Source organism: Histoplasma capsulatum, genomic scaffold (assembly GCF_000149585.1).
Source record: "Histoplasma capsulatum NAm1 scaffold_6 genomic scaffold, whole genome shotgun sequence".
NCBI classification, from domain to species: Eukaryota; Fungi; Ascomycota; class Eurotiomycetes; order Onygenales; family Ajellomycetaceae; genus Histoplasma; species Histoplasma mississippiense.
In genome coordinates, this window is record NW_001813977.1 from 1,688,031 (window position 1) to 1,701,501 (window position 13,471).

Sequence of the window (13,471 nt, forward strand, 5' to 3'; positions counted from 1 at the left end):
GTGCCGCTCGACTTTGCCAGGGAGAACGCGGAAGCAATTATGCAATCTTCACCAATACCCTACATTAGAAAAGCAAGGCAGTGTGGTACCCTCTTCAAAACCAAAGATTCAACAGGACTTGTTTGTGGAGTTGATACTGGATTCTTTGTGGACCATGAGGAGCCACTGGAAGCTTTGGAAATAGTTCGGCAAATCTGGCAGTGGCCACTTGGGGACTTGGTGGATGGCCATGAGTATCTTCTTATTCTACCGGGCAAACGCCGCCGATCGAGATCTCGCTCATCATTCAAACCCGAGAGTGATGCTGTATCTGGTCGTTAACCGGTTTGTCTTACTGTGTCTGGCGCGGTGGCTGTTGGAGAGGGGACTGCAATATGTGATTGGACAAGATCGGACATCGCTGGAATCGACTTTGTAAGGCTGCTGTGGGATCTCCCAACCACCATATTGTAGATTGTACCTGAACACACATCATGAAAGAGATAGGTGCCGATCCCTGGGATCAAAAACTGACGCTGTTTTCTCTCAATCACTTGCATTGCGTTTTGGAAGCATTCCGTGCTCTTGTCAATATCACCGAGCTTGAACCAAAGAAAAAGGTAGACCACACCGCAGGTGAAAACTTCTTCCTCCAAAGGATTGTAGAATCTATTCCAGAGTAAGACATCTTTCCACCTCTCCAATGCATCCTCGGGCGATGGAGCGACACGCGCAAAGGCGATGAGTGCCCTGACATGGCCAAGCCGATCCACTATGTCCGGTTCCCGCAGGTTGTCATAAATCGTTATCAGCTCTCTGGTCAAGAGGTCGGAGTCCCAATAATATCCCTGCCTGATTTTAACCTCCACCAGGGAAAGAAGTAAGCGCCGAAATCCTTCGAGGTGCTGACCAGACAATAGTCTTAACCTTTCAATTTCCGGTTCCACCATTGCCTTTGCCCGGGAGAGATAAAAAGCCTGCTTCTCCATCTGTAGATAGTCCAGCTCACAGTAAAGATCGGCAAGGGCTGACTGAACAAGGAAACGTTTAGATTCGCGCAGCCCCGGAGTCCAAAGACAAGTGTCGAAGCATATCTTTGCCTCTTTGAACCGTCCCTCCCCCCGCATGATGCGGCCGACACAGAGTATCAGGTCCCAAAGCAGGCGTTCCTGCCCTCCTGGAAGGTCTGCAATAGGTCCATTTTCTAACTTCTCTATGTGATTCAACAAAACTAAAGTTATATACGTGGTTCATCGCCTGTGATAGATACAGAGCCGCAAGGTCCTCGCACCATGCGGAAACATTAGATCCAGTATTCAGGCTCGATAAGAATAACTTAAGGAGCCCTTGATGTCACCTTTGAGCCGCATCAAAATGCTCTGTCGGTGAGTGATCCTAGCCTGTAGACGCAAAAGTTGCTCGGCCGAAGCAAAACTCCACTCTTGGCTGCTGATGTACAAAAATGCAGCATTCGATGGCGCTAGCAGAGAATTGACAAAGTCAACTCGGCTGGTCATTGGGACGCCATGTTGTGTGAAATAATTTGCCATGCTGTTTACCAACATCTTCTCAAAGTCCTGTGAAACTGCAAGTCTAAGCACATTCGATTCACGCTCTGGGGAATTTTCGACTCGGGCACCGTTTAGGTTATTGAAAGAGAACCATGGTTCCTCGCTTGGCCAGGTTCTGTCTGGACGGCGCCCGCTGCTTAACATTTCATTCCGGGGCAAGACTGAGATTTCTCCGGAGAGCATTTCCAGATCTGGCGGCGCGATGAATCTATTGCCCGACGAACTTTGCCTTTGGTCTTGAAAAATCCATCAGTAAGTGCGTGAATATGGACGGGAAAGTGGACTTACAATCACCTTCATGACCTTGATCACAGATCTGACCATCGGGTTTTGATCCTGTTTTCAATTGCGCGAGTGCTTCTGGGTCGTCTATGTGAACTCCCAAAACAGGTATGTCTGCGTTTATAGGTCGCGCGACAGGACTCGCATTTGTGCTGCTTTGAAATCACGACGAATGGCATCTTGATTCTGGACCTGATGGGAGCAGGTTATTGGTGAGATCAACAAAACAGTTGTACTTGTCAACGTCAACGTGATTTAATTGATTATGTGCAAACAACATATCTGTTAGGAGAGGGAAGCGCCGCCGTGGGTAGTCGCGGACGAAAACTCGGGTCTTGGTAACCCTAAGGCCGATCGCGAGCGCCTCTTATATAATGCCTATGTTTCAATTCCCTACATTAACAAAAACCGGATCTATGGTGGTGAATCTGGTGAACCGGCTTCCTATGGTATCCACACCGAATACGCTGAATGCCACGCCGAATGCCACCCCTAATACCGACCCTAATATCACCCCTAATATCACCCCTAATATCGGCCCTAATATCAACCCGAATACCACGCCGAATATCAACCCCCCGAATGCCACGCCGAATGCCACCCCTAATCAAATCTCTATCGCACAGCCGGTCACATCCTATTCAATTTATATGGATAACTACTTTACATCAGTTCCTATATTCAAAGAACTACGTCAACAGGGGTATGGAGTATGTGGAACCACTCGTTCAAACCAGGTTCCAGCAGTACTAGGCGAGCTTCGAGAGCATTCAAATTCCATACCCTGGAATACCCTGCATGCCATTGAAAAAGAGAATGTTCTCTGTCTTGCCTGGCAAGATAATAATATGGTATTGGCACTAACTACGATTCATTCATTGGACGCAGTTATTGAACGTACTCGTAAATGCCCAGGGGAACTCTCAACCAATGCCAATATTGTTAGAAAAGTCTTTGAAGGTCAACCACAAAAGAAGCTGAAAATCCCATTGATTATAGATGATTATAATCATAATATGAATGGGGTAGACCTAGCAAATCAATACCGGGCAGCATATACTAGTCATAGAGTCACCTATCAAACCTGGCTTCCTATTCTCTACTGGCTTATCGATTCCGCGGCTGTCAATGCATACCGGCTTCAATATATATATATATGAAGCAGCAAGGGATTCCGGCAAAGGATCTTCCTTCTCATATAAGCTTTCATGAGAAGCTTTATCAACAGCTCTTTGAATTTGCACCTAAGATTCATGATAATCTTCCTATCAAACGATCAAATCCTGATCTAAATCATCAACAAATTCCTCTTTCAAAACAGTGTGTTTGTGCCTGGTGTCAGTATAAACGAAAGATTGGCCAGCAGGAAGGTAAACAGACAGAGAGATCAAATTCTGATTGTTCAGAATGTCAAAATACCCCCTTATGTTTGAAAACTCGATGTTGGGCGGAATTTCATAATATATTCTAATATAGATATATTGGCGCGGATCCTTAAGGCCGTGTCGATGTCCTTGGGCGGACGGGAGGGCGTTGAGGGCTCCATGACCACTCAACCTGTGCAGTACACACATGTAGAGAGATCGCAGAGGGCGTGCGATGATATTGAACGGGTTGGAGGGTTAAAATTATACGAAAAACAGTTGGAAAACTGGAAAATTCAAATGTACCCCTACGTTCGTGGGTAGTTGTAAGGATGTTTTTTTTGCTGGGTTTGTGAGTGTCATAGATGATGATGAGGGATATACTGATCAGAATCTGAGAACATTTGATATTTCTGGTATAACACAGTTGTGAAGAGCTGAGTTGCCAGATTAAATTCACTTGAGTCTGAGATCTGAGAGTTGAAATTTGTGAATTATTTTCATCAAAACTTTGCAATTAATGACAATGTTATACAACCCATTCTTCTCGCCTGTTGGGATAAATATTGTCACACAGTCAGATGTCTTCCCACTCTGCATTTACTCTGTCATTTATTGTTTGCTACTATATATGCCTTTCAGCATTGTCTGAATGAAAGATGAGATGTTATCTGATTGAATTAGTGAATATGCAAACTTGATTTCTATCTGATATCAGCATCATCATGCAAAAAGAGGTATATTCTTACTCACATCAACATTCTTCTATTGAAGAAATCAGCATCAAAACATTAAATTTAATTGAATTAAAGAATAAACTCTGAGGGAACAGAGTCTTTATGAAGATTTGATAACAGTTATTACCAATCAAGTCTTGTTCTGCAGCTGTTGACTTGAAAAACTGCTTTGTTGTAAGACTTAGATTCATATAATATGATCTGTAATTTTCAAGCTTGAGCAAATATTCTGTCATGTTGTTAAAATGTATTTTCCCACATTCAGTTGGCGGTATTGCCAATAAAACAGTGAGAAATAAATGGTTGTCAATCTTTTGAATAGCTCTATACATTCAATGGGCTCAGTTCTGTCGTCATGTAGTCACTGATGTTCTCTGTCTCAGAGAATGCTCGTCGGACTCCTTTCAAATGAAACTTAAACAACTCTTCAAATTGTCTTTGTCGGCTTGTGTCAAGTCATCCACCTTCAATTGCTTGACCTTTTCATTGATCTTGGGAAGGTGTTTGTTGTTGAAATCCACTTCAGTCAGAGAGTGTGGTTCAGTGGTGATGTGATGTTCCATTGCTGCAGCGCGTGAAATATATGTGTAATGTAGTAGAATGTAATGAGCATGGGCCATTAAATATACATGAGTTTTGGTAGGCTTATGTGAACAGATTATATCATTTACCCTGCTCATCAGCATAAAGTCGGCCCGCGTCTGAGCCGTTGGAAATTAATGGTGAGGAGAGGATGAGGGGGAAGGTGAGGGGCAATACACACAGAGTTATGATAACAGTCAAAAATAGATCATATGATTCAGTTGCACTAGTCTGTCTTTCAATGACTGGTCAAAATTACACTAGGCTTTCTCCGATTAAAGAAGGAAGTGCAGTAAGCAATGACTTCAAAGAACAGAGCTAATGCAATTGATAATGTAAGGCATATGATAAAATATATTCAAAATTACCCTTTGGGAAAAAAGTGTTTCATTGTACATTTCCACTCAATGATTGACTCTCATTAATTTCCTGTTTAAAAACTCTCTCTGTCAACACAATCCTCTGTTCTGTAGCAATTTAAAACTATCTTCTACTCTTCTCCTTTCTGTCATCATGACCTGCCATCAAAATCAAGATGTGTTACTCACATTCATTACTATCTACTTTGACTGATCATTGATAGGAAAGTGACCTCAAGGAGTCAGAAAATGACCACAAGAATCTGTTCACAGAAGCTCATATCGCAGTGACTTTCATAAGCATATTCAATTGAAGAATAGAAAAATCAAACAAAACTACTTATATCTCTTTCTGATAAACAATAATTTTAAAGAGAAGGCATATGACTTTCCTTTTGTTATACTACATCATGAAATTAATTTAAAGTTAAGACTTCTCAAAGTCTGCTCGCCTCTCTACAAGCATATCTCTCTTCAAATAGTGATATCTCTGAAACAGTGATATGTTTCCTCTCTTCCCACTGCACTATGAAACTAACTCAAAATTGAGTTACCACAAAATTCAACCACACCGCTGCTAGTTAAATGTAATAGGCGCAACGGAGATATTTATATTAGGAAATAGATACGTGGCGATGGCAATATTATCTATATAATGCTCGCTGATATCCGTGGATTTTAGGAGATCAGCGATTAGCTTTGAACAATAGAGATTGCTACCTTCTTAATATCCTTTGTGCGTACTTCACACTACTCTTGTAATTACTCTTGTAGCCCATCTCTTACATTAAAAATCAGAAACAGAAATGATCATGAGAATCTGAAGATCTGCTTCATTTTCTCATTAAATAATGATGAATGAGTCTTGCATCTGCTGCTGTTGAAAGCTCTGCTATTGAAGTCACATGTGATCAAGAGTTACTAAACTATATCTACAAGAACGACATTAATTCAATCAACTATTGAATTCAATGAGAACATTGACTCAAATTATATTTCAGGTAAGATAACATAGATTTTCTACTTGCAAGAAAGAAGTTATCTTCTTTTCACTGCAAACAATTGAAATCTGACTCTGTTTCCACACTGAGTGATCAAAAACCAAGGGATGAAAAGAGTGCTCCATACAGGAATTCGCGTTATCAAACTGTGCTTAAATCAAAAAACAGCTTTATGAAAAAGGCGTGCGTTGGAATTACAGATGGAAGTAGCACTCTTATCAAATCTTTACTTGACACAATTTTAACTGTCTCTGAAAATTCATTATTTTGAGATGATTTATTCAACACAATCTATGAGAAAATTCAATGTGAGAATAAAATGAGAGTAATTTGAAATATTGAGCTATTTATTGTCCCATCTGCAGACACTCTAGCTATGTATAAAGCCACTCATTTGAAGTTTTTGAATGAAGATGTTAATAAAGTCTGAAACAACAGCATCTCTTTCTGTGAACTCTGTCCACAATCTGATTACTCTGTGGGATTCAAGTGGTCCGCATTTACAGATGATCAACTTGAGAAGCTCAAGCTTTTCATAGATGATTGAAAGTGTACTTCATTTTTTATGACAACAGACACTATGCATTTTCCATTCCTAATATGCAAGGTTATTATTATTATTCTTCCATTATAGATATATGTAGTCAGTGACTATGACATCTACCTGAAATACTCCAGGATTTTTCAACTTAAGAATAAGCTAATATACAAAATCAATTTAATACATGCAATAGCAGAATTCCAGCCCAGAATCAAACAACTATTCAAACTATTCAATTTAAGAAAGAATGTCAAAAGAATGACAACAGATCAATACATTCAATTTAAAACAAATGAAATAAAGAGTATAAAAAACAGCAGCTATTAAAAGAAAAGAAAGCATTCATAAATCAAACTTTTCAAAACAAGTCAAAATCAAAAGTAATCAAAATGAAATAAATTTCAACGCAAAAGTAACAAAATAAAAATAAAAACAAGAATAAAAATTAAAGCAAATACATAGAAACAAAAGAAAAAAAAAAACAAAAACAAAAATTGAATTCATTATCAGATCAAACTATTTAATTGAAATCTTGTAGCAATATTTGATTCTTTCAAATATTCAATCAAGAATTCATTTCCAGTTTTTGTATTGAACAAAAGTTTTAATTTTAATTGTGTCAATTCAAACTTCTCTCTCAATCTCAATCTTAACTCTGTATGCTTTGTACAAAGTAAAAGAAGATGCTCTGGGTTTTCATATAACTGACAATTTGAATATAAATCACTTAAATCATTTCTAATCTTTGTTAAATATGATTTAAAATAACCATGTCTAAGTTTTAGCTGCATTATTATAGCAAAAAGTTTCTTTTTACATTTTATTGAGCAAGCTTTCCATTTTGGCTTAATTTCAAAGGTGGAATAATGTACACTCTTTTTTTGTAAAAACCAGATATCTTGCCATTTTTGCAAATATGATTGTCTTATTTTCCTCTTAATATAAGCTCATGTTACAATTCTTTGAAAGCAGACTTCCAATTCAGTTGCGTTTTTTGTAGCTTTATCAGCCATTTCATTGCCATATATACCCATGTGAGCAGGCGCCCAGTGAAGATGAACAGAACAATTGAATGAGATTTTTCTTTGAATATTTTGAAGACTTTTCAAAATCAGCTCTAGCATTGACTGTCCACTGCTGATTTTATTACTTTGAAGTCTTTTAAGCCCAGCTTGACTATCAAAGAATATCCAAACATGCTCAAATCTTTTCCATTGTTCAATCTTCATCTCAACCAATTTGAAAGCTGTTGAAATTGCAAATAATTCAGCATTAAAAACTTCTGACTCTTTTCCAATTTGCTAAGAATCAAGAATATAGTTTTTATCATTTTCTGAATATGCTATTCCAGCTCCAAGATTGCCTGTTTTCTCACATTTCGAGCCATCAGTATATATAAGAATTGCTTTGTTTCTCATTTGTTTTAGACGATTTAGATGTTGTTCAGTCTAAACTTCTTTTGAAAGTTGACTAATATTTAAATCAATAAGACTGACAAGATCTTTCTTCCAAGGAGAGAGATTTTCAAAGACCACTTTCTCTACATTTAAACTAGAGAAACTGTCTTTAATCATAGAGCAAATTCTAAATAACTGAGATGGTATCTTCTTTCTTCGCACAGATGTTGAATTATTAGATGAATTTATTTCATTCCAATCAAAATATGACTCCCAATTCAAATCTACTCCAGTTGATTCACTTGGAAAAAAAGTTGAGACTCTTTTTATAATTGAATGATTGGGATATAACTTTATAATTCTGAGAGTATAATTCATACAAATTTTATCAAATCTTACTTGTCGTGGTGGTAGAGAGGCTTCAATCTCCATGGCTTTAATTGAAGAGGTTTTAAATACCCCCAATATTTTCTTTAAAGCTGAATTTTGAAGCTTTTGAAACCTCTCTACAAAACTCTTTTAATTTTTCCACCATATTTAAACTGCAAAGTCTGAAACAGAGATTATACAAGCAATATATAATTGTCTCATTGCTTGAAAAGACAAGCCTCTCTCAGCATTTGAAAGTCTTAAATACTGCTTAAGATTCTTTCAGCACTTGCAACTTTGATCTGAACATGAGATTTAAAATTTAACTGAGAATCTAACCAGACACCAAGCCATCTAACTGAATTTTTTGGTTTAACTGAATGATTTAAAAGCTTAACTTCAGTATCTCTTTCTCTGAAATTTGGATAAAAGTGAATTAATTCAGTTTTATCCATATAAAAAACAATGTTTTTTGATTTTGCTTTTTTAATCATTTCAGTTGCTGCTTGCTCAATCAAATTGCAATTATTTACAACTGATTCTGAGCTTACAACTAGACCTAAATCATCCACATAGCTTGGAGTTCTCACTATAATTGCCATTTGTCTATCAATAAACAGAAACTTGATAAATATAGCAAATAAAATGGGTGAGACTGGGGAACCCTGAGGAACTCCTATCTCAATATCTGTTATATCCTGTCTCATTCCATCAAAAAGCAACTGAATAGTTCTTTTTAACATGAAACAGACAACCCACTTAATGAGAGACTTTGGCATTCTCGGTTCTATCAAAGTTTTGATCATTTGAGAAAGTGAAACATATTTGTTGCGGGGTGAAAACCCCGTTGCAGATTTCAGATGGGCCCCATCCACAGCTTGAAGCGTTGCCAATAAGAATGCGGCCACCATTCAGAAATCATGGCGGAACCACCAGCTGATGGACCTACTAGATTTCTGGACTTTTGGAAAAGAAAGGCCTATTTTGAGAACGGAGGCCTTGTTTTAGAGTATATCCACCCCTTCGAAACCTTGTTAAAACCCAGTTGATTTTGAGGGATTGTTTTATTGATGAAGAGTATGAAGAGCGGGTGGAGATGTGAGTTTGATTTCTTTAAGTGTTGCATATTTGACACTGATAATCCAGGTTGCTCGGCTCAGCGTTCGAATGTCGGTGAATACATCACCTGGGGGGGGTAAATTCTTTCACGCCGCACTCACATCCACACCCTTCTGCCAACTCCAATACTGTTCTGGAGTTTCACAGAACTTGCACTGGCAAGGATGTCTTGGATGCGGGAGCGGGCGTCCCATGAGTGGTTTTCCGAAGCCGCACGACATGGACGCGGTGCTGAGCTGCAACGTTTTCTTAACGGCCCAGGGATCCCAGTTCAACTATTTACACCTCTCCTCAGAAATCTCTGCAGATCTACATGCTGGTTCCTAATGTCGTCGCCGCCGCTTTCCACAGTTTTCCTGGCCCGCAGTCCCAGTGGGGTGCATGCTTCTCTTCTTGGATCGTGGCTCAGTCTAATATCACAGTGTCGGTTAACACACTTCAATTCAAGTATGGAATGCAACTGTACCTGTTGGGTTTTGATCATCGGCTCCAGGAGCGCAATATATGAAAATAGGGTCCTGGCGTCCGCGAGGATTACTGCACAGTCAAACCAATTTAATTTATGGATATGCCGTCTCACTTCATCTGTATATTCTTCCAGCCTCTTCCGGATGTAGCCCATCTCCTCTTGACTAAGAGGTTTATACATCTGCTGAAAAGGCATTATTGACCGGCTCTCTGCAAGAACTGTATAGATTGATTGAGTCCAATCCGGTACAGATCTCGAAGGTTGGAGATTCAGCGCATTCCTGGAGAGAACGATATGGACCGCTTCCCCGGCAGCGCTTTCCTCACAGCATACAGAACCGTGAGCTGCCAATTCCCAAATGCGTGTCGCCGGCACCGGAGATGTTGGTCTCGTTGAGTCAGTAGAGCTCGATGAGATGTTTTCCCGAGAGTCAACAGAGCTCCGCTGCTGGATGCTCTCGGCCATGGTTGTTACTTGGTCAATACTATCGTTCGCTTCTGCGTCCAGATGTCAGTTACGACCCATTATCAATCGAATGATGGGAGTTTCTGTTGTACCTGTGGCAGAACTTGAATCACTGCCGTCTTTGATTCCTTGATCTTACGAGTTCCAGTTGTCCCGGTACTCAGAACGGAAGTGTGGGGTAATTTCCAAAGCTGGGATGATCTTTGTGAGGGGACGGGGAAGATAGAGCGGTAGAAGCATATCGGTAGGAGGGCAAGCTTTATATACCCTCAGTCCACCTGGCCTACGCTAATGTTCCCGCTAAGACAATGGGAGCAACTGCGAGAGACCGCACCGGTCATGGGATTTGTTGGCTAATGAGATAGGGGTAGGTTCAGGGATTAGTTGAGGACGTATAGAGCCGGCCCGGCCCGCTGGAGAGACAGAATTTATTGATGTTAACTGAATGTGCCTGGCGATCAATCAATAACTGCACCTGAAGACTATCATGAAGAATATAAGTGATTTAGATTCGAGATTCGAGAAGCTTTTATATCAACCAGCATCCTGCAACCCACAATACAACCAGTGACAGAATCCCATATTCACTTGTCAATTTCAACTATTTAGCAGCATGCTCTCACCAGGACCCTTTCTTCCATGGGTTTTCAGAACCGCTATATAACCGGAATTCCAGACTTCACGCATTCCTGTTCGGTATTGAAGTCCTAGTTTCACTCCACAATTTTTACACGCGTTGTTCAACGAGGCGGCTCTGTCTTTCCAATATTTGGCGTATGATTGGATGGATACTAGCTTTAACCTTGCTGAAGCTGCGGTGATATAGTCTATCAGCAATTGGGGCAAGGTGTCTTCGTTCACTTCATCGTTCGCCTCTTTCACATAAAGACATTCCAATGTGGGAGGCAGATGATGGATTAGGGGTGATGGACGCGATACTAGGGATTCCGCCGGCACTTTGAGTCTGGTCAGGGTTGGCAGTGTGGCAAAGTTAAAGGTGGTTAGATGCACCTCGCCATGAAGGCGGTTAAGGCAAAATGACTTAAGGCTGCTCAATTGAGATAGCAAGCGTGCGACGCTTTCATCCGCTGATGGGCTGGTTTCCCATCCCGCCGCTTTCACCAATTCATCCAATTCGTCCACCTGTCTGGTATCCTTTCTTCTCAGATCACCGATCTCGAGCGTTTTGATATGTCCAGCCAGGGTAGAATCTTTATTGATCATTGCCGACAATTTTAACACATGGAAATATGCCTTCTTGGAGGCGTCCAAGTTGACGGTCTCATAAAGACATAGCTCGATCGAGAGGAAGGATTTGCAGGTACGGGCCAGATGTGCGATGTCCTTCGTGTTCAGATGGCCCGCAATCGGCTGTTTCAATCTGATGGGTAGTTCGGTGATGTTGGCCTTCATGTTCCGATTAGTATTTCCATTTATCTGGAGTCGATAAACGCTTCCTGGTCTTACCCTGTGCGGGAAATTGACCTGGCTCTGGGTTATCAACGGAGGCTGAGGTCTGTTCCTCAACTTTGTTGATGCAAAAGCAGCGATCCTCGTCCTCTCTCCCTCATCTACAGGATTCAACAGAGATCGGATATCCATTCTCAACAACTCGCCACTGGCAAAGAATAGCGTGTCTGATCGGAAGATAGAACTGGTTCGCTGAAGCAGGGTCAAAAAAGGTTCGTGTGCTGAAGTGCACTGTCTCTTGTTAAATCCCGATATCTCTTTGCTCTTTGTCGCTGAAGAAATATATTGACCAACTTGACAGGTAACCACACCGCGGCTATTACAACTGTCCAGAAGGCAACCCCAAGCAAGATAAAAGGAAATGTAAAAACTAGAAACCAGCTCAAAAGTCTTTTGAGACGGGGGCCGAGGAGATGATTGAGATTGGTCACTTGTTTTGGATTTTGTGATCCCATGCCGGCTAGCATTGTGTATGCACAGAATAAGACATGAGGGAAGGGGGGCCAAGGCCTCTCTTTATGGAGTCTAGCAAGAAACACAACAAGGTCCAGAGTGCAAGCCAGCCTTACCTTGGCCGCATCTTCCCGCCCGGGAACTCAGATTGGGCCCCTGGAATTTGTTAGCTAAGAGACCATGAACAATTGGTTCGGATCTTCGCTTCACCCAACCCAGCTGGAGCCAATATTTGCATGGTTATCCATACCCCAGGAGGGCTGAGGGTATGGTATCATTCATTTACATGCGCCAGTAGCATTTCCACCAAGCAGCGCTCTGGGTGGGTGTTGCCTTGAGGATTTGGGATCACTGTGAATGAGTTGAGATTTTATTGATAAAACTTGAAAATATTATTATGCAACTAAGGAACATCACAGATCTTCCTCCAGTTGCTCCATGCTTTCTGCGCAAACAACTTGCAAATCACACATCTTTTCCTGAAGGTACTCTACACCTTGACAAAGCTTAGCATCTCCCAATTTACAACACAATGAGAATATATACTCCATCTGCAGTGCATGTCCGTAGTCTCCCCACAGCTCGGCTATATGGCATCTGAACTCATCCAATTCTCGCTTTTCGACATCCATTCCCAAAGCGCACGACGTAAAACCGCCCAGCCTATCAAACAACAAATGAAGCTCGCAGAATGCTGGGGAAAGGTCCAGAAGATATTTTCGTATGTCACCAATTGTCTCGGCGTTGATCAGGCGCTGAAAAGGTTCTTTCAGGTTGGAAATATTTTGTTCAATATCCCATCTCGTTTGGAGTAACGCGCTATAGAGATCATCCAGGTCGGCAATATTTTGTTCAATATCCTGTCTCACTTCGGGTAACGCGCTATCGAGAGATTCCTGATAAGATAAGTATTAAGAAACAACAAATTTGCGGAAGGGCTTAACTTACCATGATGGAAAGGCAACTTGAAGCTGATATGCTCTTTATGAAAGTCCTGGTATTCGTGGTCGTGTGAAGCTCCGTGGATAACGATTTGTATTTTGCTATATGAGTGTGGACGAACATGGCTATTCTTATAGCGGCTCGGAGCCTCACAAGTAGATGGTTGACTAAAAGATGCACGGCAATGGGTGAGGGTTGATCATCGAAACAAGCAAGAGGAAAACATTTAGGCCGTTGCAGGGGCTACATCCGGGTATGTTCGTTTCATCTCTTGGTGCGCGGGTTTGTTTCTGTTTTTTTTTTTTTTTTTTTTTTTTTTTTTTCTGACAATCTGTGTTTGGGGCTCATGGGTGGAAAAGAAGGAATGTATT

General features: G+C 40.8%; 2 protein-coding genes across 2 annotated transcripts; one reads left to right on the forward strand and one right to left on the reverse strand.

Annotated features, from left to right (window-relative positions):
* Positions 1–2,206: 2,206 nt before the first annotated feature.
* Positions 2,207–3,637, forward strand: HCAG_06827 (predicted protein; the record flags this gene model as incomplete). The annotated part of the gene is made up of 3 exons (XM_001539172.1): positions 2,207–2,857; positions 3,332–3,512; positions 3,624–3,637. 3 exons carry the CDS (start codon positions 2,207–2,209, stop codon positions 3,635–3,637), a joined length of 846 nt encoding a protein of 281 aa, XP_001539222.1.
* A 5,987-nt stretch (positions 3,638–9,624) lies between these two features.
* HCAG_06828 (predicted protein) lies at positions 9,625–13,223 on the reverse strand (the record flags this gene model as incomplete). The annotated part of the gene is made up of 9 exons (XM_001539173.1): positions 9,625–9,711; positions 9,768–10,254; positions 10,570–10,588; positions 10,859–11,642; positions 11,703–11,889; positions 12,275–12,314; positions 12,445–12,509; positions 12,705–13,054; positions 13,107–13,223. 9 exons carry the CDS (start codon positions 13,221–13,223, stop codon positions 9,625–9,627), a joined length of 2,136 nt encoding a protein of 711 aa, XP_001539223.1.
* Between the last annotated feature and the right edge of the window lie 248 nt (positions 13,224–13,471).